At 54.2% G+C, this 24,715-nt stretch overlaps 1 protein-coding gene across 9 annotated transcripts; it reads right to left on the reverse strand.

The window, feature by feature from the left end:
* On the reverse strand, nucleotides 1-24,690 carry GBGT1 (globoside alpha-1,3-N-acetylgalactosaminyltransferase 1 (FORS blood group)). Of its 9 annotated transcripts, none has more exons than XM_061433988.1 (9): nucleotides 24,503-24,690; nucleotides 23,227-23,249; nucleotides 22,235-22,400; nucleotides 8,989-9,177; nucleotides 8,339-8,404; nucleotides 3,200-3,247; nucleotides 3,081-3,116; nucleotides 2,231-2,365; nucleotides 1-1,294 (listed from the first exon to the last, which is right to left on the reverse strand). In XM_061433988.1, the coding sequence occupies exons 4-9, from the start codon at nucleotides 9,057-9,059 to the stop codon at nucleotides 607-609; spliced, it is 1,044 nt and encodes a 347-aa protein (XP_061289972.1). In that variant the 5' UTR covers nucleotides 9,060-9,177; nucleotides 22,235-22,400; nucleotides 23,227-23,249; nucleotides 24,503-24,690; the 3' UTR covers nucleotides 1-606. The 9 variants fall into 9 exon arrangements, with proteins under 9 accessions (XP_061289972.1, XP_061289971.1, XP_061289969.1 ...); XM_061433987.1 differs by having other exon boundaries at nucleotides 23,227-23,289; XM_061433985.1 differs by having other exon boundaries at nucleotides 23,227-23,426.
* Nucleotides 24,691-24,715: the final 25 nt, after the last annotated feature.

Here is a 24,715-nt window from a genome sequence, read left to right on the forward strand (position 1 = left end):
TTAGGGCCTAGCACACGCTACTTTTATTAAACGCTGCCCAAACCCTCTTACAGAAGAGGTGCTTGGTGCTGGGGACCATCCACCTCAAGTGAGGCAGGGACTTGAAACCAGAGGGCCTAGAAGGCTCCTCTGGGTCCTGAGTGAAAAACTGGCTCCGGAGGCTGGCGGGGACACAGTGGGGACCCCTGCAGCCAGAGAAAAGGGGGGTGGGGATGCCTTTCCTACGAGTGTTAGAGAGTGCAACTTCAAGGGCAGCAGGCAACGAATGGGCGGGTGGCAGAAAGGAGATTTGGGGCGCTGGGTGGGGCTGCCCCGAAGGCTCGTGAGCTGGTGGAGGCCCCGTCTTCTTCCACCTCTGGCCTCCCCTCCTTGGGCCTCGGAGAGTGTGATCTTTGCGTTCTCCTCCACACGGACACTGCTCTTCACAGTGGACAGAGGCCTTTCCAGGCCTGTCTTCCCGCTGGATTCCACCAGCAGAGGCGGAGGTTAGATGGCACAGGGCTGGTCCCACCTAAGGCTTGAGGAGTGAGGCCCTGGAGCCCAGAGGCTCTGGTGAGCCGGGCGCTCGCTGGGGTTCCCCCGTCCATGGCGGCCCCACCTCTGCCGTCAGCTCCGCAGCCGGGCAGTGTCCTTGTTCAGGGTAGAGAAGCGGATCAGCTTCAGGCTGGGGGGCTGGGGCTTCCTGTCGTCCCAGAGGTACTCGGGGGACAGCACCTTGGAGGGCTTGTGCGAGAGGAAGCGGCGGTTCAGGTGGCTCTCCTCCTGGCAGGCTGCCATGATGCCGTTGGCCTTGTCTGCCAGGATGCCCATGTGGCAGCCCCTGGTGAACTCATACACCCTGGCCACCCGCCCCCCAAAGACCGCCCTGCCATAGTAGAAGTCCCCCTCGCCATCCGCCACGAAGGCGGTGGAGACAGGCCGGCGCTCATAGGGGAACTGGTGGCGGGGGACAGTGAAGTAGTCCGGGTGGATGGCAGCCACGAGGTCCCCCAAGGTCTCGGGGCCCCATGTGTTCCGGAATGCCATGTCCACGTCCAGGCAGAAGAGGTAGTCCACCTCCCGGTGCGCCCTCTTGGCGATGTGCACGCTGATGGCCTCCATCCGGCGCATGGAGGCCTCCTCCCACTGGGAGGGCCCGGGGACTGGGATGACACTGAGGCGGCGGCCAGGGCCCAGCGGGACCCGAGGAATGGCCTGGGGGTCGTGAGTGAAGATGTAGTAGTGCACGCGGTACCCCTGCATGAAGAACCGCTCGGCCGACTCCAGGAAGTGCTGGACGAACCGGGTATACCTGCTGGAGAGGACCCCGTCATGCACCACGGCCTCCGCAGGGCCACTGCCTGGTCCCCGCTCCGGGCGGGCACACCCCGCGGGGCCCAGGGCTAGGCTGGGGTCCCCCTCCCAGCTTCCTGTCTCAAGAAGTCACTCTGGTCTGCCCCTCGTCTGTCAAGTTCCCCTGATCACAGTACCAACCTCTAGGGACCGTCCTAAGAACGAAATCTTGATGATATTCACAGGCTGCACGCCCTGACTTTTCCTGAGCACTTACGAGTGCCAGGCAATGTTCTAAGGGATTACCTCCTGGCCTCACAAATTCCCGGCTTTACAGACAAGGACACTGAGGCTCAGAGAGAAAAAAGGAGTTGAGAATCGGGTAAGTGGCTGCACATCAAGGGGAAGTGAGTGGTGCTGGGTGCTGACTGGGCTGGGGGAGAGGGAGCCCCCCGACTCCAGGTGGGCCATTCATTACCTTTAGTCATCGACCCCCCCCATTGGGGTCCCTCTCTCAGGAGTCCCAGAAAGGAAAGGCCAGGTTGGGTAAGGGAGGAGGAGGGAAAACAGGGGGCGTCCAGAGAGCAGGCAGGCCCGGGGGTGGAGGAGAGAGGGTCCCCAGGGCAGGGCCAGCTCTCTCTTGACCTGCCTGTGGCCTGAGCATGGACCCTCCATTTCTGGGGGCTTGCCATTCCTTTACACCTGCCTGGATGGTTCAGGGGAAGCAGACGGGATGAGGCGGCAAGGTGTCTCCTGACAAAGGCTCCTGGTGCTCCCTCACTGGGCTGCCTCCCCTCCCCGCTTGCATGCCAGGCCCAGACCGCCTCTTTCCTCCAGGAAGCCCTCTCCCACCATCACACTCTGCTCTGTCGCTTCCCACCTGGCACAGCCTCCCTGGTGCCCGGGCAGGGTCCTGTCTCTCCCCAGACCCCACCCCCACCCCCAGCCGCCTACTCACTTTCCCACAGCAAACGTCGTAAGCCCGATGGTCAGGTTCAGTGGCTGGTAGATGTGATGCAGAAGCTCGGCATTAAAGGTTCCCTCGGAGACGATGGGCGCCAGCCAGGGTGTGAGTGTCAGTAGCTCTGTGGGCCTGGCAGCAGAGGAGGCCGAGGGGGCTGAGACCCTCCCCTGGGGAAAGCCTCCGTCTCATCTTGGTCCTGCCTCCCACGCTGTGTGACCCTGGGCAGCTTCATCCCTGTCTCTGGGCCACCGTATCCTCAAGTGGGGATGATAATAGCTCCTTCCCAGCGAGGGCAAGAGGACCAGGAGTTACTGCACGTCCAGTGTCTAGAGGAGCCTGGCATTTCTGGGGTCTGCTAAGGGCCTCGGAGATGGGGGTTATCATTCTCACAATTAATAATGGATCGAGCACTGAAGGCACGGTGCTCTGCAGTTTTTTTGGTTTGTTTGTTTGTTTTTGGCTGCGTCGCCTGGCTTGCAGGATCTTAGTTCCCTGACCAGGGAGCGAGTCAGGGTCCTTGGCAGTGAAAGCACAGAGTCCTAGCCACTGGGGCTCTCAGGAGTCGCTGCTCTGCATTTTGCCAGCCTCATTTCATCTGGTCCTCTGCCCTGTCGAGTGGGTACCACTGACCATCCACCTGTATAGCAGCTCCGAGGAGTCGGGTCACCTACCCAAGATTACACAGCTGGTGACCAAGCTGGACTGGAGCCCAGCTCCCAGAGTGTCCGGACCCCGAGGTCAGCTGACCCCTGCAGCACCCCAGCTTCTAAATCAGAGCTTTGCCCCCGACCCCCCACCCCCTCGAATCTCTCCATCCTGCACCCAGGCCCTAATCAACACCTACTTTTGCTCCAGCAGCTTGGGCTGAGGGTACTGTGACCTGCAACCAAGAAGGGCAAATGGTTAAAGGGATGGCAGCCCCCTGCCCTGGGGCCACAGAGGGCGAAAGGACAGGCTGCTTACTGTGCCACGGGCTGGGACGGCTCCTCCTCGTACTGAAGCTTCATGTTGCTGGTGGGAGAGGCGAGACAGGGCCATCAGTGTCGTTAGTAGAGATGCTCAGCAGGGATGGATGAAGCGGGGACAAAACACCCCCATGGGCCAGGTGCCCCCTCCCCCAGGCTCCCTGGCCCCTCCTCCATGGCTCTGCCCGCTCTCTGGGGGCTGGGCTCCTACAGAGGCCATCCATCCAGGGTCCCGTGTGGCAGGGCGGTGATTCAACCTGGTGCCATTTGTCTCTACAGTCTTTTTCGGCTCTGGAAGAGCCTGGGCACCGTGGAGAAGCTTTGAGAAGCTGCAAAGTGAGCCCAGTTCTGCCTCTTTCTAGCCCAGGAGCTCAGACAGACGAGGCTGCAGGTGAGGCGCCTCCGGCTGGAGAGACCCAGGGCTGGACATCCCACTCTTTGGGGTTTTGTCCCCTCTCCCTTAAAGTGGGGACAATGACAGAGTCACTCCGCAGGGTGGAAGTGAGGCCTGGAGACGGGAAAGGCCTGCTCCTCTGACCCAGGGAGCCGGTCAGAGCCACTTCCAGCAGAGGCCTGAGGCTGCCTGTGAGGCTCGGACCACCTGAGGAGGGTGCCTGCTGCTCACCCGGGTCTCTTCACTCTATCACCCACGGTGGGCTGGCTTCAGCTTCCTGGAGCTGTGCTGGTGCCTCCGGCTACGCTTTGTGTGTGTGGTAAGGTATACAAGACGAAGATTTACCACCTTAACCATTTGAAAGCATAGAGTTCCGGGGCATTAGGTACACTCACGGTGCTGTGCAAACATCACCTCCACCCATCTCTAGAACTTGTTCATCGTCCCCAAATTGAAACTCTCTCCCTGAGATACTGCCTCTCCATCCCTTCTCCCAACCCTTGGTAACTATTATGCTTACTTCCATCTCTGTAAAAAAAATCTTCTGTTTTTTTTTTTTTCAATAAGATCTCTATTCATTTTGGCCACGCCATGTGGCCCGACTTGGAATCGAACCTGTGCCCCCTGCATTGGGAGTATGAAGTCTCAACCATTGAACCACCAGGAAGTCCCATTTCTCTATACTAGAGATCTCTTATAAATGAAACCCTACAGTATTTGTCCTATAGTGATTAGCCTATACTCTGGAAGATATATTTTTTAAAGTTGATCCATCAACTTGGCCCTCTGCCTCAGTTTCATACAAACAAGCACATTTCAGGTCCTGCTCAGAAAGTGACGGGACTCTGAGAAGTTGGTCAGAAGTGAGAAGAGGAAAGGGGCCCTCGTCCCACACTCCCGGCCATCGGTGTCTCCCTTCGCCTCACCAGCCCCGACACGCTCTGCTCTGGCCACATTAAAGAGTCAGACATAAGAACACCAAAGCACAGATGAGCCAGAGCCAAAATAAAAACAGGAACTTCATGTTTCCAGACCTCTGAAGGTAATAACATTGAAAGAAGAAATCCAAATGAACAGAGAGGAAGGTGTGACCATTTAAAACTAACAAAAAACCTCCAACTGTAATCTGTTTAAAAAACTCAGACTGCAAATAATTTTTAAAAAACTGCAAATAATTAGAAAAACAAAAGCACCGAGTACTTTCAGCCAAAGGTGGTGATAGAGGACCCACCAACAGGCCAAGCGGGGAGGTGGTGGAGCAGGCAGGTCACCAGAGAGGAAATTCAGTAAATGGGGAGGCGTGGGGCGATGAGGGCCGTGGTCAAAGGAGTGAAATTCAAACCACAGTGCATTTCCCGTCTCTCAAATCAGCAAGGTGTTTAGTTTTTGTTTTTCATGACACCTAATACTTGCAGATACCAAAGCAACATTTCATGCAAAGATGGGCTCGATAAAGGACAGAAATGGTATGGACCTAACAGAAGCAGAAGATATTAAGAAGAGATGGCAAGAATACACAGAAGAACTGTACAAAAAAGATCTTCACGACCCAGATAATCACGATGGTGTGATCACTGACCTAGAGCCAGACATCCTGGAATGTGAAGTCAAGTGGGCCTTAGAAAGCATCACTACAAACAAAGCTAGTGGAGGTGATGGAATTCCAGTGGAGCTATTCCAAATCCTGAAAGATGATGCTGTGAAAGCACTGCACTCAATATGCCAACAAATTTGGAAAACTCAGCAGTGGCCACAGGACTGGAAAAGGTCAGTTTTCATTCCAATCCCAAAGAAAGGCAATGCCAAAGAATGCTCAAAATACCTCACAATTGAACTCATCTCACACGCTAGTAAAGTAATGCTCAAAATTCTCCAAGCCAGGCTTCAGCAATATGTGATCCGTGAACTTCCTGATGTTCAAGCTGGTTTTAGAAAAGGCAGAGGAACCAGAGATCAAATTGCCAACATCCGCTGGATCATGGAAAAAGCAAGAGAGTTCCAGAAAAGCATCTATTTCTGCTTTATTGACTATGCCAAAGCCTTTGACTGTGTGGATCACAATAAACTGTGGAAAATTCTGAAAGAGATGGGAATACCAGACCACCTGACCTGCCTCTTGAGAAATCTGTATGCACGTCAGGAAGCAACAGTTAGAACTGGACATGGAACAACAGACTGGTTCCAAATAGGAAAAGGAGTATGTCAAGGCTGTATATTGTCACCCTGTTTATTTAACTTATATGCAGATTACATCATGAGAAACGCTGGACTGGAAGAAACACAAGCTGGAATCAAGATTGCCGGGAGAAATATCAATAACCTCAGATATGCAGATGACACCACCCTTATGGCAGAAAGTGAAGAAGAATTAAAGAGCCCCTTGAAGAAGATGAGTGAAAAAGTTGGCTTAAAGCTCAACATTCAGAAAACGAAGATCATGGCATCTGGTCCCATCACTTCATGGGAAATAGATGGGGAAACAGTGGAAACAGTGTCAGACTTTATTTTTCTGGGCTCCAAAATCACTGCAGATGGTGACTGCAGCCATGAAATTAAAAGACGCTTACTCCTTGGAAGGAAAGTTATGACCAACCTAGATAGCATATTCAAAAGCAGAGACATTACTTTACCAACAAAGGTTTGTCTAGTCAAGGCTATGGTTTTCCCTGTGGTCATGTATGGATGTGAGAGTTGGACTGTGAAGAAGGCTGAGTGCCAAAGAATTGATGCTTTTGAACTGTGGTGTTGAAGACTCTTGAGAGTCCCTTGGACTGCAAGGAGATCCAACCAGTCCATTCTGAAGGAGATCAGCCCTGGGATTTCTTTGGAAGGAATGATGCTAAAGCTGAAACTCCAGTACTTTGGCCACCTCATGCGAAGAGTTGACCCATTGGAAAAGACTCTGATGCTGGGAGGGATTGGGGGCAGGAGGAGAAGGGGATGACAGAGGATGAGATGGCTGGATGGCATCACTGACTCGATGGACGTGAATCTGAGTGAACTCCGGGAGTTGGTGATGGACAGGGAGGCCTGGCGTGCTGGGATTCATGGGGTCGCAAAGAGTCGGACACGACTGAGCAACTGATCTGATCTGAATACCTGCAGCCCCAGCCCAGGCGCAGTGCAGCTGTTGGGGTGGGGGAGGGTGGGGAGGTGTATCTGTGTTTGCCGCGGTCCCCCGTGGGGCAGGGTGGGGAGGTGTATCTGTGTTTGCCACGTCCCCCTGGAGAGCTTCCAGGGGCTTCAGGTCATGTTTTGGTAAAGAACCCGCCTGCCAACGCAGGAGACGCGAGAGATGCAGGTTGGATCCCTGGGTCCAAACAAAACCCCTCATGTCCTATTGGCCTGAATCACTCTGACTCAGGGTCAGGAAGATCCCCTGGAGGAGGAAATGGCAACCCACTCCAGTATTCTTGCCTGGGAAATCCCATGGGCAGAGGAGCCTGGCGGGCTGCAGTCCATGGGGTCATGAAGAGTTGGACACGGCTGAAGCAACTAAGCAGGCAGCCTGGAGAGCAGCCTGATGAGATGGATGAAGACCCTGGCCATATCCTTTGGCCCAGGAACATACCAAATAAAAGGATTTCTAAGATGGAAAAAGCTGGGACTTCCCAGGTGGCCCAGTGGCTTATACTCCATGCTCCCAAAGCAGAGACCTGGGATTCAATCCCTGGTCAGGGAACTAGATCACACGTGCCACCCACAACTAAAGATCCTGCATGCTGAGACGAAGATGGGAGGTCCTGCGTGCTGCAACTAAGACCCAGCATAGGCAAATAAATTAATTTAAAAAAAAAGATGAAGAACGCTTTATATCCAGAGTTGCTCATTACGAACTAACTTAGAAGCTGGTAAACCAGAAACAACCTAAATGCCCCACAGTTGTTGGTGGAAAAAGGAGATGGTTTAAGAATTAGGGCCCAGCCCCTGGGTGGAGTAAAATGACGGTGACCAGATGCCGAAAAATGAAGCCAATTCTGGGGAAATACGATAAGAACTGCAAAAACATTCTGGTCACAGCTATTTCCAACAGCAAGCGTACTTTCTGCCTTCAGAACAATCTGAATAGAAAGTGCAGCAATCAACAAGCCGACCATGGAATCAGAGTGCGATTCATGCCCCTGGACACAAGAGGGTTTTTGTTTTCTTTTGTCTTTTCTGTTGTCCTGCCTAATTTACTACATTCTGTTTATAATAGTGAAACACACCTTACTGTTAATTAGTCGTCTATGATCCAGATTTTAAACTTTCCTTTCGGTGTCATGAAAACCAGAAGACCACGGGGACAGATGCCACATTGAGACTGTCCCAAATCATCTTTATCACTCTGAACTGTCCAAATGTCAGATCTGTTATCTGAGGGAGACTGGCCACGTGTGCATTTGTCCTTCGAATTCACAGAGAGCACAACATTGAGCAAAAAGGTCAAGTCCTGAAATCATTCTTTCCTGAGCACCTTCTATATACCAGGTGCAGCACCAGGATATTTACAGGCATCATCACACCCCAAACCCTATCCTCCCATTTTACAGATATGGCAAGTGAGGCTCTGAGCTATGCAACACGCTCAAAGTCACACCGTGGAGAGGGCACTGCAAGGATACCTGAAGATGGAAACAGGGAACTTCCACATTCGTGGCTCAGAATCATGAGTTTAGGACCTAAGAACCTACAAAGTGACCTGAAAAGCCTTCCCATCTTCCCTATTCCGGGGGCCCCTAAGTCTGCCTGCCCCATACTTACAAGATCTCTGGGCAGGGGAGATAATAGGGGATGTAGGAGACCAGCAGCCAGTTCTCGACATACATCCTAGGAAGGAAATATATGTGTTGACTTGATTTTTAAGCTGAGGCTGAGAAGTCACGTTGGTGCATGTTAGTGGAAATGCAGGTCCCCAGTGGCGCACCTGGGGGCCCCCCCCTCCCCCACCCTCCACCTATTAGTCCTTGGGTCTGGCTGACCTCAGAGGACAAAGCCTCCTGGCCTTCTGCAGTGAGTCATTATACAGCTATGCAGCCATTCATTCCTGGGGGAGGAATATTCTTGACACCAGTCCCACAAGGGACTGGTGGTGTGGGGGAACCCCCAGAGCTTTGCGGAAAGGACACACGGGGTGAATTCTGGAGCATAGACAGGAGTTCCTCATTAACACAGCTAAAAGAATAGTCCAGGCAGAGGCAAGAGTTAGGTGTAGAGGCCGGGAGGTCAGTGCAAAGGAAAACCCGTAAGCCAGGCTGGGTCAGTCGTACTGGGGCTGGTGGGGAGGGACAGGTGTGCCTAGAGAAGAGGGTGGGACCTGGAAATCCTGGGAAGGGGTCCAGGTTTGGGGGTTGAGATGCTGAGAGAGGGAGGAGTCTGGGGTGGGGACAGAGGGCTGCAAGGGGCATGCTCACCACAGAGAGCAGAGGGTGATGCCCAGCAGCAGGCAGAATCCCAGGCCCAGGGCCAGTCTCAGGCAGTGCATCGCTGGGGGCAGCCTCTGAGCCTGGGCACCTGCAGAGACCGAGTGGGTCTTGGTGAATCGGCCCACCTCTCTCAGGGGTGTCAGGCTCAGAGTCCAGGTCTCCGGGGTCGGGGAATACCTGCAAAGGGATGCTCCTTATCCACAGGACACTGACCGCTGCTCTGCCCTCCCCTGGGCACCACCATCAAGGGGAATGTGGAGTCCAGGCGTCGTCCTGTCCAGCTGGACCCCAGGCCCAGATTTGGCAGTTCCAGGGGACAGAGGCTCAGGATTCAGCCAAAGCCTGCTGCTGTGCCTTGGGAGAGGCACTGGGCGGGAAAGGCGACTGGCCGCCCCCACTGCCTTGGCTCGCATGTCTCCCTCCTGAAACCTTTCATGATGAGCCGGCCTTCCTAGCGACTAGGGCCAGAGCACATGGAGCCTTAAGGATTCTGGGGGAAACAGCCGGGTCGCTGGAAATCCAGCCCGGAGCCGGAGCCGGCACCGCGGGGGCACACGCGGCCTGAGGAAGGAGGTTGCTGGGCAGAGATGGGTGGCGGCGATCTCCCTGGCAGGGGGTGGGGGCCAGGGGTGGCAGCCGACTGTTCCTCCGTTCCTCCGGGAGGCAGAGCTCTCCCGGGAGCACGTTTCACCTCTCACCGGCTCGGCGCCAACCTTGGGCAAGGCACTCTCCTCCGCGGTCCATCACAGCCTGGTGGTGGGGGCGGGGGTGGGGTGGTCCTCCTCAGCTATAGTAGGGGTTGGTGCGGGGGACAAGACGCAGTACGCGCCGCTCCGGACACGAGGGGAGGGCTGTGAAAGCGCTAGGCCCAGTCCGGGCCACAGGGAGCGCGGGACACCCCTGCGTCCGCCCCAGGTCAGAGCGAGGTCCCCAGGCAGGAGCTTCGGGGCTTTGGTCCCGCTCACTCCGTGGCCTCTGGCAAGCCCGCTGGAGCTCTCGCTCCCTCTGCGAACCTCGGCTTCCCCACCCGGGCTTGGGGCTCCAGTTCCTCCAAAGGCTCCACCTGACGCGTCGGCTCCGCTAGATCGTGGGGCGCGCCGCCGACGCAGAGCCCGGCCCGCACTCCGGCCGTCCCAGCCGGTGACCTGCACCCCGGAGCCCGGGGCCCGCACGCGAGCGCCTCCACTTCCGCCTGCCACTGCGGGCCGCAGCCAGATCCGTGGCGCGGCGGACGGAGCGCGACTGTCCCTGCCGCCTGCAGACTCACCTCTTGAGGCCGGACCGAGGTGGGGACGAACGGAGGGGCGCAGCTGGGCCCGGAAATCAGGTACGCGGCTGGCCGGGGCGCCTCAGGTAGCGCGGTGGGCGGGGCCGGACGCAGCCGGTGGGCGGGCCCGGGCGGGCTCGAGGGGGGCGGGGAAAGGAGCCTCTCGCCCCGCCCACCGGCTGATGCTCATCCCACCCGGCCTCGACCCGCCCACCAGCTGCAGCCCCCGCCCCCTAGAGGTCCCCCTGGGGCTCTACACTCTGCGGGCCACGCCTCCAAGGCGGAAGACCCATCTTAGGTGAGAGGAGCGTGGGTCAGGGAACTCCGGGATGGGGGCGCGATGCGCGCTTAAGTCAGGGATCCGATTTGGGGAGAAAACTTTATTGTTTTTAGGAGAGCGTTGAAACAATCACTGGAAGGGAAAACCAGAAGGACGTCGTCCTTACTTTCTGGCTTGGGATCATCACTCTTGCTTAGGAGCCCTGAGCCTGGCACGCCGGCCTGGAGACCGTGAGCAGCTCTTGGAATCTCTCGGAGCCTCTGCCTCCTCTCTGAACGGAATTAGCCGTACTTTCCTCCAGAGGTTGTACTGACCCTGGTTCATCCTAGGGAGTCCAGGAGCCCCAGGAGAACTGTCTTAGATATCTACAAGGGTAGGCCAAGGGAAGAGATAGTGGACCTCAAAGGCAGAGGGGTGGTCAGGGAGGGAGCATTCAGAGAGACAGAAAGGAAGGCACCCTGTTTGTAAAGAAGGGAGCCCTAACAAGGGCCAGTGACGAACAGATTCAAGGGATTAGATCTGGTAGACAGAGTGCCTGAACAACTGTGGACAGAGGTTTCTAACACTGTGCAGGAGGTGGTGACCAAAACCATCGCAAAGAAAAAGAAATGCAAGAAGACAAAGGGGTTTGTCTGAGGCGGCTTTACAAATAACTTAGAGAAGAAGAAAAGGAGGAAATGTACCCCTCTGTATTCAGTTGGGTATGTCTTTTCTAGCGAAAGGCAAGGGAGAAACGGAGAGATACACCCAACTGAATGTAGAGTTCAAGAGAATAGCAAGGAGAGATACGAAAGCCTTCTTAAGTAAACAGTGCAAAGAAATAGAGGAAAACAATAGAATGGGAAAGACTAGAGCTCTCTTCAAGAAAATTGGAGATACCAAAGGAACATTTCAGGCAAGGATGGGCATGGTGAATGACAGAAACTGTAGGGACCTACCAGAAGCAGAAGGGATTAAAAAGAGGTGGAAAGAATACACAGAAGAACTATACAAAAAAAGTTTTAATGACCTGGATAACCATGATGGTGGTCACTCACTTAGAGCCAGACATCCTGGAGTGTGAAGTCAAGTTTGCCTTTGGAAACATTATGACAGACAGAGCTAGCGGAGGTGATGTGGAATTCCAATTGAGCTAGTTCAGATCCTAAAAGATGCTGCTGTTAAACTGCTGCATTCAGTATGCCAGCAAATTTGGAAAACTCAGCAGTGGCCACGGGACTAGAAAAGGACAGTTTTCATTCCAATCCCCAAAAATGTTCAAACTACCATACAACTGCGCTCATTTCACAAGCTAACAAGGTAATGTTCAAAATCCTGCAAGGAAGGCTTTAGCAGTAAGTGAACTGAGAATTTCCAGATGTACAAGCTGGATTTAGAAAAGGCAGAGGAACCAGAGATCAAATTGCCAATATCCACTGGATCAGAGAGAAAGCAAGGGAATTCCAGAAAAACATCTACTTCTGCTTCATTGACTATGCTAAAGCCTTTGACTGTGTGGATCACAACAGACTGTGGAAAATTCTTGAAGAGATGGGAATACCAGACTACCTTACCTATCTCCTGAGAAACCTGTATGCAGGTCAAGAAGCAACAGTTAGAACATGGAACAACAGACTGGTTCAAAACTGAGAAAGGAGTACGTCTAGGCTGTGTATTCACCCTGCTTATTTAACTTATATGCAGAGTACATCATGAGAAATACTGGGCTGGATGAAGCATGAGCTGGAATCAAGATTTGGGGGGGAAATAACAGCCTCAAGATATGCAGATGATACTACTCTAATGGCAAACAGTGAAGAGGAACTAAAGAGCCTCTTGAGAAGGATGAAAGAGGAGAGTGAAAAAGCTGGCTTAAAATTCAATATTCAAAAAATGAAGATCATGGCATCCAGTGCTATCACTTCATGGCAAATAGATGGGAAAAAAATTGAAACAGTGACAGACTTTATTTTCTTGGGCTCCAAAATGACTGCAAATGGTGACTGCAGCCATGAAATTAAAAGACGCTTGCTCCTTGGAAGAAAAGCTATGACAAATCTAGACAGTGTATTAAAAAGCAGAGACATCACTTTGCCAAAAAGGTCCATATAGTCAAAGCTATGGTTTTTCCAGTGGTCATGTATGGATGTCAGAGTTGGACCATAAAGAAGGCTGAGCGCTGAAGAATTGTTGCTTTTGAACTGGGTGCTGGAGAAGACTCTTGAGAGTCCCTTGGACAGCAAGGAGATCAAACCAGTCAATCGCAAAGGAAATCAGTCTTGAATATTCATTGGGAGGACTGATGCTGAAGCTGAAGCTCCAAAACTTTGGCTACCTGATTCTAGGAACTGACTCATTGGAAAAGACCCTGATGCTGGGAAAGATTGAAGGTGGAAGGAAAAGGGGACGACAGAGGATGAGATGGTTGGATGGCATCACCGACTCAGTGGAGATGAATTTGAACAAGCTTTGGGAGTTGGTGATGGACAGGGAAGCCTGGTGTGCTGCAGTCCATGGGGTTGCAAAGAGTCAGACACGACTGAGCAACTAACATAAGTTAAGGGATATCTATGCAGAGAAATAGCATCAGAGACAAATAACAACTGTGGCTCAGAGAGGTTATAGTGAGACAGGAAGGGAACAGGGCACAACCTTTAAAAGGATGACATAGTTTGAGGACATGACCTAAATTGGTTAGAATCAATTAGGTCCATGATGGCAGACTCAACTCACACTTGATCTTGAGTCTCAGTATACAGCTCATTATAATATCCCAAGTGGCTTGAATATGACCTTGATCCTGGGAAAGATTGAAGGCGGGAGGAGAAGGGGATGACAGAGGATGAGATGGTTGGATGGCATCACCAACCCAGTGGACATGAGTTTGAGTAAGCTCTGGGAGTTGGTGATGGACAGGGAGGCCTGGCGTGCTGCAGTCCATGGGGTTGCAAAGAGTCAGACACAACAGAATGACTGGACTGAGCTGAACTGAGGAGGCGTGACCATAAATGTCAAAAAGTGGGTGGTGACCCAATTTCTGAAAATCTCCACCACTTCCCTAAAACAGCTATAATACTTCTCCCACTCATTCAGTTCAGTTCAGTTCAGTCGCTCAGGAGTGTCAGACTGCTTCCCCATGGACTGCAGCACGCCATGTCTCCCTATCCGCCACAAGCTCCCAGAGCTTGCTCAAACTCATGTCCCACTCATTAGCCTGTGTAATCACCCACCCCTATAAAAACTGATGACTCTGCATCCTGCTTCCTCTCGTGCCTCTCCAGATGATGCGCATTCGGTCTATGAAGTGTGTTTCTTCCTTGAATAAACCTTGTTTCACTTTACCATGGCTCGCTGTTGAATTCTTTCCTTCAAGAAGCCAAGAACTGCCACTTGGCTCTCCCAGGTACTGAGATGTGACCTGGTGTGTGACCATCCTCTCTCGCCCCCACTCTCTTCCCTGCAACTATAGGTTTGTCAGGGTCACGATGATGCAGTTTGAGGTTGCAAACGCAGATCCGTGTGGCACCGGGCACAACATCCTTTGTGGGTGCCTTTGCCTGGGTCCCTGGGCTTTCCCTTGAGGGTCACAGGTTCCTGTAGGGCAGGCTTGTTTCCCCAGAGTCTGCAGGGGCCTGGCACAGGCCAGGGAGCTGGTGACTACTGACTTAAAGATTGTGCTTCCATTTTTAGCTGCAAACAACTGGTTCGCTGGGACCTGGTCTGGGACCAGCCGACTGGGTTGTCTCACTCAGAGGTCTTTAAAGTTCTCCGGTGTGCCTTCCAGGCATTGGTCCCTGCCTGGTCATTGAGGTGAGCCAGATGCGCAGATGCAGCCCTGGGGCCCTGGCACGCAGGCCAGCATTCCATCAACAGCCAAACCAGCATTCTCTGTTTTCCCTGTTCCCCCTTCCCCCTGCTGCTATAAATCCAGCCCAAAGACAGCCTCAGGGCTGGCCTGGAAGAAGCTGGGTGAAAGGGTGAGGGAAGATAAAAGGTCCTGGACTCTCCTTCTGGTGGGTGACTCTGCAATAGGACTCCGACACCTCTCCCCACTTCCAATGTTCATATTCACCCTTCCAGTGAGTGAATGAATATTCATGGGAAGGACTGATGCTGAAGCTGAAACTCCAATGCTTTGGCCACCTGATGCAAAGAACTGACTCACTGGAAAAGACACTGATGCTGGGAAAGATTGAAGGCAGGAGGAGAAGGGGGCAACAGAGGATGAGAAGGTTGGATGATATCACTGACTCGACGGACATGAGTTTGAGCAAGCTCTGGGATTTGGTGATGGACAGGAAAGCCTGGCATACTGCAGTTCATGGTGTCACAAAGAGTCGGACACGACTGAGCGACTAAACTGAACTGACCCATCCCCCCTTCAACTGGGTTTATCTACTTCTAGAAACCAGAGGAAATGGCTCGAGACATATAAATTGCTCATATACATCACTGTTCATCTCTGTAGGGGAACCGCAGGGGTGGGCAGGATGGTCTGGTATCATGGCAGTGGGAACATTCAGAGGCACCCACAGTCCTCACCGCTGCTCCGGGGGCTGTGGCCGAATTGGAAGAGCTGGGACTTTCATGTAAAATAGAGACTGTTAGAGGGACTTCCTTGGTGGTCCAGTGGTTAAGACTTTGCCACTCAGTGCAGACACATGGCTTTGACCCTTGGTCAAGGGGCTGAGATCCCACATGCTGGAACTGAGACCCCGTGCAGCCAAATAAATAAAATATTTAAAAAAAGATTCCTTGTGCTTTGTGGCCAAAAAGTCAAAACATAAAACAAAAGCAGTATTGTAAAAAATTCAATAAAGACTTTAAAAACGGTCCATATTAAAAAAAAATCTTAAGAAAGCATCAGAGGGCAGCTCTTCGAGGAAGAGCCAGTGTTTCGTGGACCGTGTGTGTGCATGCACACACGTGTGTGTGTGTGTGTGTGTACTGTTTCAGATGTGAAGTGTGCCCCAGGTGGGGCTGGGCTAGGGAGCAGGCCACTGAGGTGTTCCAGGTCCTGGGGTTCTGACAGCCCTGCTCGGGTGTCCCCAGGTGGAGGCCAAGCCGGCCAGGGGGAAGGAGACGCACGGGAGGGCAAGCTTGTGTCTTTGGAGCAGAGGATGCATGCCTGCTCTGCACGCCAAGTCACCTCATTTGTGGGTGACTCTGGGTGACTCCATGGACTGTAGCCCACCAGGCAGGCAGTCCCTGGGATTCTCCAGGCAGGAATACTGGAGCGGGTTGCCATGCTCTTCTCCAGGGGATCGTCCCGAACCACACTGAACCTGCGTCTCTTCTGTCTCTTGCGTTGACAGGTAAGTTCTTTACCACTAGTGCCCCCTGGAAGCCCCAAGGGCTGCTTTAACCCCAGGGCTCCTACTCACAGGCCAGGGAGGGATTTAGTGTCTCATTGTCCACTTAGAACAAGGGGGCACCGTGGTGCCCAGCTCAGAGGCTCTTGTACAGATGATGGAGGTCTGCCCTCAAGCTCCGGGCCCACGTGAATGCAGCTAGAGGATCAATGAACCTTTGTCCCGGGGCCTCGTCAAGCAGTGATCTCAGCCAGCCAGCTTCTCGGAGCCAGGCAGGCTCTAGGATCACTTCACAGCCTGGCCCCAGCAGCTCTTGGGCAAGCCCTCTTCCCCTGTGGAGGCTGGGGTCCTACTAGGCTGATCAGATCTTCAGCCCTGGCCTCCTGTATGTGATCTTCAGGGCCTGGCAGGAGCGGGGAGGTGTCTGGAGGACCCCGTGTGACAGAGGGGAGGCAGACACTGTGCTGGGGTTCCCAGCTGTCAAAGTGCCCAGTGTGTCTGCATGGCAGGGGCGGCGGGAGCGGGGCTGGACCAGGGCGGCGTCCATCCTCACGCTCCCAGAGTGACTTTGGAGCTGTCCCTTGCCTCCCTGAGCTTTGGTCTCCTTGCAGCCTTGTTTACACACGGGGGTGGTGCCCGCTCCCAGGCTGGACAGAATGAGATCAGCAAGCCGAGCAGGCGGCAGGCCGCAGCAGGCCCAACAACGGGACTTAACAGGTTGAGAACAGAGGAGGGTGCGGCGACCTGCTGCACAGGCTAGAGGACTTGGATTTGGGAAACCTGGGGTGGAGATGCTGCTGTTGTGCTCACGCAGTCCACCTGAACGCACCTGTAGCTGGGGAACCGGTCCCCGAGAGGCCGACAGCGTCTGCCTGGAACACCTGTGTCCTTCCTCTCAGCCTCGGGGAGCGTCCTGCAAATCAGTGCCAGCCTGCAGTGAGGAGTGTTAATATCCTGGGGATAACCCTCCATCTGTGGGGGACAGAGCCAGTCCCTTTGGGACCTGATTGCTCAACTAGACTGAACTGATGCCCACCACAGGGCTCCCTCCTCCAGGCCCCCTACCCCAGTCCTCCCCCAGGCTTCCTGGGTTCACTTGCAAGCAAACAACTTGCCCCCAAGTCCCAGTTGCTCTGCCGCAGCTCCACACTTTGAGCAGTGGACAGGTGGGCTTCCTCACCTATAAGAAAGGGACAAAAGGCCCGCATCACCGAGGCCCCCGAGGGGACGCAGGCCGTGAAAATGCAAACCGAGGCAGAGAACCGTGCCAGGTGGCCACAGAGTGGAAACCAAACCCGCCCAAAGAAACACAAGGCCAAGGAAGGAATTTGGGTGATGGGTAGGCCCTGAGAAGTGGAAGAGACAGGGACAAAGATGGAAGGGAGGTTCCCGAAGAGAAAGATGTCAGAATCAGAGGATCAAAGGGCCCTTTGGAAAATTAGGGGGACCTGAAAGATGTTTGTTGAAATGCTCTTATTGGTTAGAAAAATGTGTCACAAATATGCAGTTAATTCTAGATTTATTCTTTGCTGGTTCTGGGAGTCAGGAGAACGGAGACTTTCCAGCTGTCCTTCCAGCACTGAAACTCCTTCACCTGTGCTGTGCTGACCTCCTGGACCTTCTTCACATAATGCTGCCTATTCCTGGGGGCAGGACTGCAGGAGGTGCCCCTGAGGAGGGACATCATGGACCCTGGGCCCTGCAGGACCACTCTGAGCCTGGCAGGGTCTCTGAACACATTCTAGGCTTTGGGCAAGAGATCCACATGTCATTTTTCGAGTAATTCTCCCAATAACCCATCAGGCAGGCCATTTCACAGATGGGAAAACTGAGTCTCAGAGTTTTGTCTGAGGTCACCAGCTAGAACGAGGCTGAGCTGGATCTAGGATCCCTGCCTCCCTGGCTTTGGACCTTGTGCTCTTCGCTAGCCACTGTCCCAGGCTGTGGCCTCTTGGAGCTCTGGAGTCCTGGCTTCCCTGGGGGCCGCACCCTCCCAGCCTCAGCCCTTTCTGAACTAGAGGGGTGTGAGGCAAAGCTAATCTCTTTGTCTGGGGCTGGGAATGACGGCTGGGGAATGGCCACCAGCCCTGGGCACTGTGGGCTCTCCCAGTACCTGGACCAGCCTATCCCCACCAGAGGACGAGGTTCCTCTCTTGGCACCGGGACCAATGGCTCAGGGAATGTCAGAGCCCAGGGGTCCCTCCTGTAGCATCTGGATGCAGCTTTAATGTCAGGTGGGCCCTGCGGGGTCTGACAGGCACTGGGTTCAAATCCTGGCTCTGCCACTCCGTAGGGCACAGAGGGGGCGAGTCTCTTTCAACTTCAGTTTCTCCATCAGCTTATGGCACAATTCTACCCTACCTGTGTTGGGGGCCAGAGGTGGGAGGCAGGGAGGGATGGTGAGCCTCCCTTCCTCCTTTCCTTTCCAAACCACCAAACCTGCTGCCCCAAGCTCCCTGGAGTGTGCCCCACCCACCCGTCTCTCTGTGCACTTGGTAGGCAGCATTTCCCTTTCCAAGGGCACTGGGTGGTCAGAGTCTTTCTGGCGGTGTAGATCCAAGGAGTTCACAGACGGATGGGGCCGGAGCCTGGGGGTGGGGCAGGGGTGTGTTGGGGGCGAGGCTTGCTTGGGAGCCTGGGGAGGTGCTGGGACTGGAAGGGGGTCAGGGCAGGGAGCAGAGAATGAGAGAAGGGCAGGGTGGAGCCTAGAACAGGCTGGGGCAGGTGTGGTTGGTGCCCTCCTCCATCTCCATTCCTAGCTCCTCCCCCTCCTGCCTCCCTAAGGTCTCAGCCCTGAGAGTCTGCACCCCCGGTTTCCTAGACAGGGATCAAAGTTGACACCGCCGACATGGAAAACTGCAGCCGACACCTGAAATCCCTTTACATTAGGAAAAAGAGACTCCGCTTCTGCAGATCCGGGGTAAATAAAAATTTATGGGCGAGGATGTTCCTTTCCACAGGACAATGGAAGTGAAAAATTGGAATGGTGTCAGGTCCCAAAGCAGGGGGCTCCCCAGAAATTCTGATCTGGGCCACGGGGGACAGAAAGGCGAGAGGATTGATGGACCAGTGTCCAGCCCTGGGGGAGTCAGATTCTGGAAGAGCACACACCCCAGAATTCCTGCTATGGGTGACACTCTCAGGGGACCCCCACCACCCACACAAACAGAAAGGGCTGGAACCAGATACCCAAGGCAGAAGGACTTGGTTTCCTTGATTCTTAATCTCTTTATAATTCTCTATTTCACTGTAATAAACATTTATTGTATTCTTAATAAAACAGCTTTAGAAATTAAAAGTAGGGCTGCAGCAAAAGCAATTCCTAAGAGGGAAGCTCCTGTGATAAAGGCCCGCATCAGGAGACAGGAGAAGCCTCAAATAAACACTGCATGTCAAGGAATGAGAAAGGGAAGAACGAACGAAGCCCGAAGTCTGCAGAAGGAAGAAAACAAAGACCAGAGTGAAAAATAAACGAAATGAAAATAAAAACCCAACAGAAAAGATCAGCGAAACGAAGACCTGGTTCTTTAAATTCGTTTAACAAAAGTTAAACAAAATGAACATTAGCTACACCCAAGAAAAAGAGAGGGGGCTCGAATCAATAAAATCAGAAATGACAGAGAATTGGCAACCAACACCACAGAAGACCATGACACTAGAATTCCTTAGTCATGAATCTCGGTCCCACTGTGATCCCAACTGTATTATGCTCTCCAAAAACAAACGGAAAAAGCACTGAATAATGTTACTCCACAGACGAGTGAGAGAGGAATAACTTTAGAATGGTTTTTAATCTTTTTAGAATCATTAAATATACACATTATAAAACACAGAAACGTCAAGGAGAAGACAGTGATCACGCTCAGTGGTGACCGTGGTGAGCGGTGTGACGCACACCTCTCAACTGCCTCTCTCCTGCTAGCTCTGCCTCTCACATACAGATTCATTCACCTCTGTTTGTGTCTCCCTGTTGACATCACATCCGTGTGGTCTTATAGCCGGGATCCTGGATGCAGAGGGTTGGGCCACGTGAGTCTCAGGTAAGACCACCCTGGGGTGTCCCTGCCAGCACCCACTTTAGCAGCACAGGGCATTCACTGGTCCATGCGGACCACGCCTGGTGGATCCCATCCCGTCTCCGCAGACACGAGTGTTTCTGGTCCCCTGCTATTTCAACCAGCGCATTGATGGAGACTCCTGACAACGCATCCGTGAAAAACTAAGCAAGGGTTCCTGTGGGTGAGGTCCTAGGAGTCGCTCTTCAGGTACACGCCCTTGGGATCCTCCCCACCTGACACCCCCAAGTGCACAGGCACACGTGTGCATGTGGGCACACACACCACGCGAGGGTCCCTGTGGGTGAGGTCCTAGGAGTCGCTCTGCAGGTAAAGGGATGCGCCTGTGGAGCTTTGGGGTCCCACACACGGTTCTCCCAGAGAGCAGTGTCCTTCCACACTGCCCTCCAGGGGGTCTGCTGGGCCTCACACTGTCCCCAGGGCGGGTTGTCACCCAGTGTGATAGTGACGCCGCCGTCTCCACGTTTACGCTCTCGTGTCCTTACTGGGGAGGCTGCTCATCTCTGACGCATACTGACCGTGTGTGTCGCCTCTTGTTGGAGTCCCATGTGTTTGTTGTCTCCTTTAAAAACATTGACTTGGCAGAGTTTTCAGGACCACAGAGGTGTTAAGCATTTCCCTGGGACGTGGGGGGCTTCCCTGGTGGCTCAGATGGTAAAGAATCCACCCGAAATGCGGGAGCCCTGGGTTGGATCCCTGGGTTGGGAAGATGCCCCTGGAGGAGGGCATGGCAACTCACTCCACTCTTCTTGCCTGGAGAATCCCGTGGACAGAGGAGCCTGGTGAGCTACAGTCCACGAGGTCACAAAGAGTTCGACATGCCTGAGTGACTAAGCAGATAGCACAAGATATGCTATCATGTGTATCATATACAAGATATGAGGAATGCCGTTCCAGTTTGTGATTTATCTTTCCACTTTCTGCATTTTTTTTTTTTTGGTTTGTTTTTGCCACAGGAACAGTCAGCCGTTTTCCTTATGACTTCTAACTCTGGTGTCACACTCAGTACAGGGATCTCTACCCTGAAGTTATGCACAAATTTACTAACAGTGCTTTAATCCATCTGGGAGTTCCCTTGCAAATCAAATGTGCTTTTTTTTTTTTTCAAATAACGACATAAACCAAAAATTAGTCTTTCTTCAAAGATGCAGGAAGACACAAAAAGACATTTACTATATGATTCCATTGATAGGAAATATCTAGAATAGGTAAAGAAACAGATTAGGTGTGGCCAGGGGCTGGAGGAAGGAGGAAAGGAGAGTGAGCGCTTTGGGCACAGGGTTCCCTTTCGGGGGGTGAGATGTTCTCCACCGAGAGAGCAGTGGCGGCCATACAGCATCATGAAGGTACTTAATGCTCATGAACTGTACGACTCAAAATGATGACGGCTGAAATACTATTATATTTGAATATTCTAAATCATCTAATGTAAGAGTGTAGAGAGGAAAAAAAAAGAAGCCCCAAGACAAAAAGATGCGAAGAGCTGACTCACTGGAAAAGACCCTGATGCTGGGAAAGATTGAAGGCGGGAGAAGGGGACGACAGAGGATGAGATGCTTGGATGGCATCACCGACTCAGTGAACAAGAGTTTGGGTAAACTCCGGGAGTTGGTGATGGACAGGGAGGCCTGGCCTGCTGCAGTCCACGGGGTCGCAAAGAGTCGGACACGACTGAGCCACTGAACTGAACTGAAGACAAAAAGCCCCATCACGGGGGAGCGGGGAAGAAAAGTCCTGTTTGGGAAGCAGGTGGAAGGTGTGGGCTGGGAGCTGGCCCCGGGGGCGGGTCCCGGGGAGGACCTGAGCGGCCTCCTCGTCTCGTTCGGAGCTGCTAATGGAACCGGTGCTGGTGTCGGCGCCGCTCTGGAGCCGCCAGTAGGGGGAGCGCTCGAGCTGAAGGCGGGCGCAGACTCTGGGGCTGCCTTGACCTTTCTGCCCCTGCACCTGGCTCCTGTCACCTCTGATTCCGGATGGAGCTGACGCTGGAGCTGCAGAGGAGCAGAGACCACCCACACGCCTGCCTTTCCAAAGACAGGACCACATCCCAGAGGTTTCTGGAGAAGCCTCAGCCCCCAAACCCACAACACGACGTTGTCCCCGACGGCAGTCCCCACACAGGTGGTCTGAGGCCAGTCTCTGCTCCCCGTCCGACAGCTGCCGTGGGGGCGCCCCCCTGAGTCCAGCGCCCACCCTGACCTCCTCACCCTCTGGCTCTGCCATGGGGGTTCCCCCGAGTCTAGCACGCACCCCGACCTCCTCACCCTCTGGCTCTGCCGTGGGGGCACCCGCTTGAGTCCAGCGCCCACCCCGCCCTCCTCACCCTCCGGCTCTGCCTCGTCGAGGTCCGCGTGCTCTAGCTGGGCCAGGAGCCGGGCATGTTGAGCTGTACGTAGGCCACCAGCTGCCTGAGGCAGGGGAAGTCGGGGGGCTGACAGAAGTCCTCTGAGTACTGGTTCAGCCAGGTGCCCAGGATGGAGGAGACAGCACTGGGGGTGGGCAGGCGGGCAGCAGAGTCAGGGCCTGGCCTTTCCTTCCTCTCGGCCCTTCCCTAGCACCCCCTGGGGGCCGGGCTTCTGGGCTCCCCCTGCCCATCTGGACGCCAAGGCCTGGTCAGCAGTGAGGGGCAGGCAGTCTCAGCTGGAGCAAGCTCTCTGTCCACGGTGACCACCTCTCCCTTCTTGGGGAGCCTGACTCACTCCTGTCCACCCCCCAGTCCCACTCTGGGCCCCCCACCCCATTCTTGGCCCCTCCACCCCCACTCTGACCTCCCCCCCAACCAAAGGGAACTGCAGGAGGGCAGGCAGGGCCGCGCCTGCTCTGTTCATTGCTCCGGCCCGGCTGCGCTGCACACAGCCAGTGCTGCATACGGATTTGCTGAATGAATGAACCCCAACCAGCACCTTACAGACACCTGAGTGGCCTGGGGCTCTCTTCCAGCCCCCAGTGATCCCTGCTCTGGCTAATCCCAGGAGGGGACCCCAAGATAGGATCTTGAGCTTCCTTTACAAATTGGAAAATGCCTCTGCCCAAGGGCTGGAAGCAGAGAGCTTCTTCATGGGGGGTGGGGAGCAGGGAAGAAAATCTTAGTGAAAACCATTCCATCCCTCAGCAGCCCTTTTCACAAGGCTGGGCACGGGGCTGCATGGTCCACACTTATCTGACGGTCCTGACAACCGTATGAGGTCGGGCCTCTTGGTAGCCCAGCTTTCATGTGAACAGACTCAGGCTCAGAGAGGTAAAGTGACATTCCCGAGACACATAGCAGGTAGGTGGGCGGGGAGCCGCTGTGCCAGGGAGGGGTGAGGCACTCACCTCTTGAACAGCAGCTCCAGGACCTGCTGGGCGGGGGTGAAGGCTCGGTAGGCGCACAGGAAGCTGGTGACATAGGAGAGGTCGCTGGCCCGGAAGGCGGGCACCAGGCGCTTCAGCGGCTTCTCCAAGGGGTTTGCTGTGACCACCCTCTCCCTGAGGGGCTCATCCAGGTTCAGGGCGGATCCATTTTTCACACGGGGCTAATCTTCAGACAAAGAGGGACAGTTCGAAAAAACAAGCAGTGCAAAAACACTCACGTTTCTGTCCTGAAATTCATTTCCAATAAAGGAATTGGCTTGAAGAATCTTACAAAGACGTGAAAACTGACTCGGCGCCTGGCCAAGCCAGGGGCCGGATGGTGGGAGGGGAGGAAGGGAGGTGCCCAGGCTCCTTGGGTTGGGATGATGGCCACTCAAGAGGCAAAGCCCTTGGTGGAACCCTGGGTAGATTCCTGGGTGGCTTCTGAACAGGAAGTCTCCCCAGACATCGCACCAGCATTGACTTGGGAGGTGAATATGACCAGCCCACCAGCCTTCTGACTCTTCATCAGCCTGCTCCTGCTCTGACATAAGCCCCTTCTCCCCTTCCCTTCCACGCATGCACATGGTGGAGGCAGGGGACACAGGACTGCCCAGGAGGGATCAGAGTGGTGGTCTGCCCTGGTCTTCCCTGTGGCACCTCTGGGTGCCTCCGGGCCAACACCCTGAGGCACCCAGGGTGCAGACGGAGCCAAGATCTACAGCTTTGGAAAAGGCTCTCAGGACAGGCTTTGCTGAGGCCAGAGCCTCAGACCCTGGGACGCAGCAGAACGTGTTGCTGCCTCCAGCATCTGCAGACAAGTGGGCTGGGCGGGGTGCAGTCTCTAGGATGCAAGAAAAACCTCTGGGCACCTCCGGGACCCCCTGCCATCATTCTGGCATCTCTCCCTTCATCACGCTATAAGCCCAGGCCTGTTGTCAAGAGACTGGAAGCCCCTGCCCCCGTGGCAGAGCTGTCTCAAAACCACAATCTCTTTCTTCTTTTTCTCTCGTCCCCTCCCTAGTGTTCACTCCCCTCTGATCCCTAATAGGGCAGTGAGAGAGAGTGTGAGTGTGGTGAGTGTGTGTGTGAATGTGGTGAGAGAGAGTGTGCGTGCGTGCGTGCGTGCTCCAGCATCTGCGTTTGCATGGCGATACCCAGAGGAAAGGACCCCAGATGGGAAGGGGCCGGCAGCTCCAGGATCTTAGAGGTTCTCATTCCCAAAGTAAACCCCTCCCCCGGACGGTTGATCCCTGACCTAGGAGGTGGAATCTTCCCAGCTCCTCTGGACTCGGCCCACGTCGTGGCCTCAGGCCAGTTCCTGCCTCTCTGGCCTCAGTTTACCAATTGCCCCATTAGAAGTATTTGGAGGAGATGCTGTTAGCCCAGCTCCTGGCTCCCGGGTGGGTTTGGTGAGGAAGCACTCTGGGCATGCGCAGGCCTCCCACCAACGGCTCGAAGCAGGTGGACC

The sequence above is a fragment of the Bos javanicus genome, chromosome 11 (genome assembly GCF_032452875.1).
Source record: "Bos javanicus breed banteng chromosome 11, ARS-OSU_banteng_1.0, whole genome shotgun sequence".
Taxonomy (NCBI): Eukaryota; Metazoa; Chordata; class Mammalia; order Artiodactyla; family Bovidae; genus Bos; species Bos javanicus.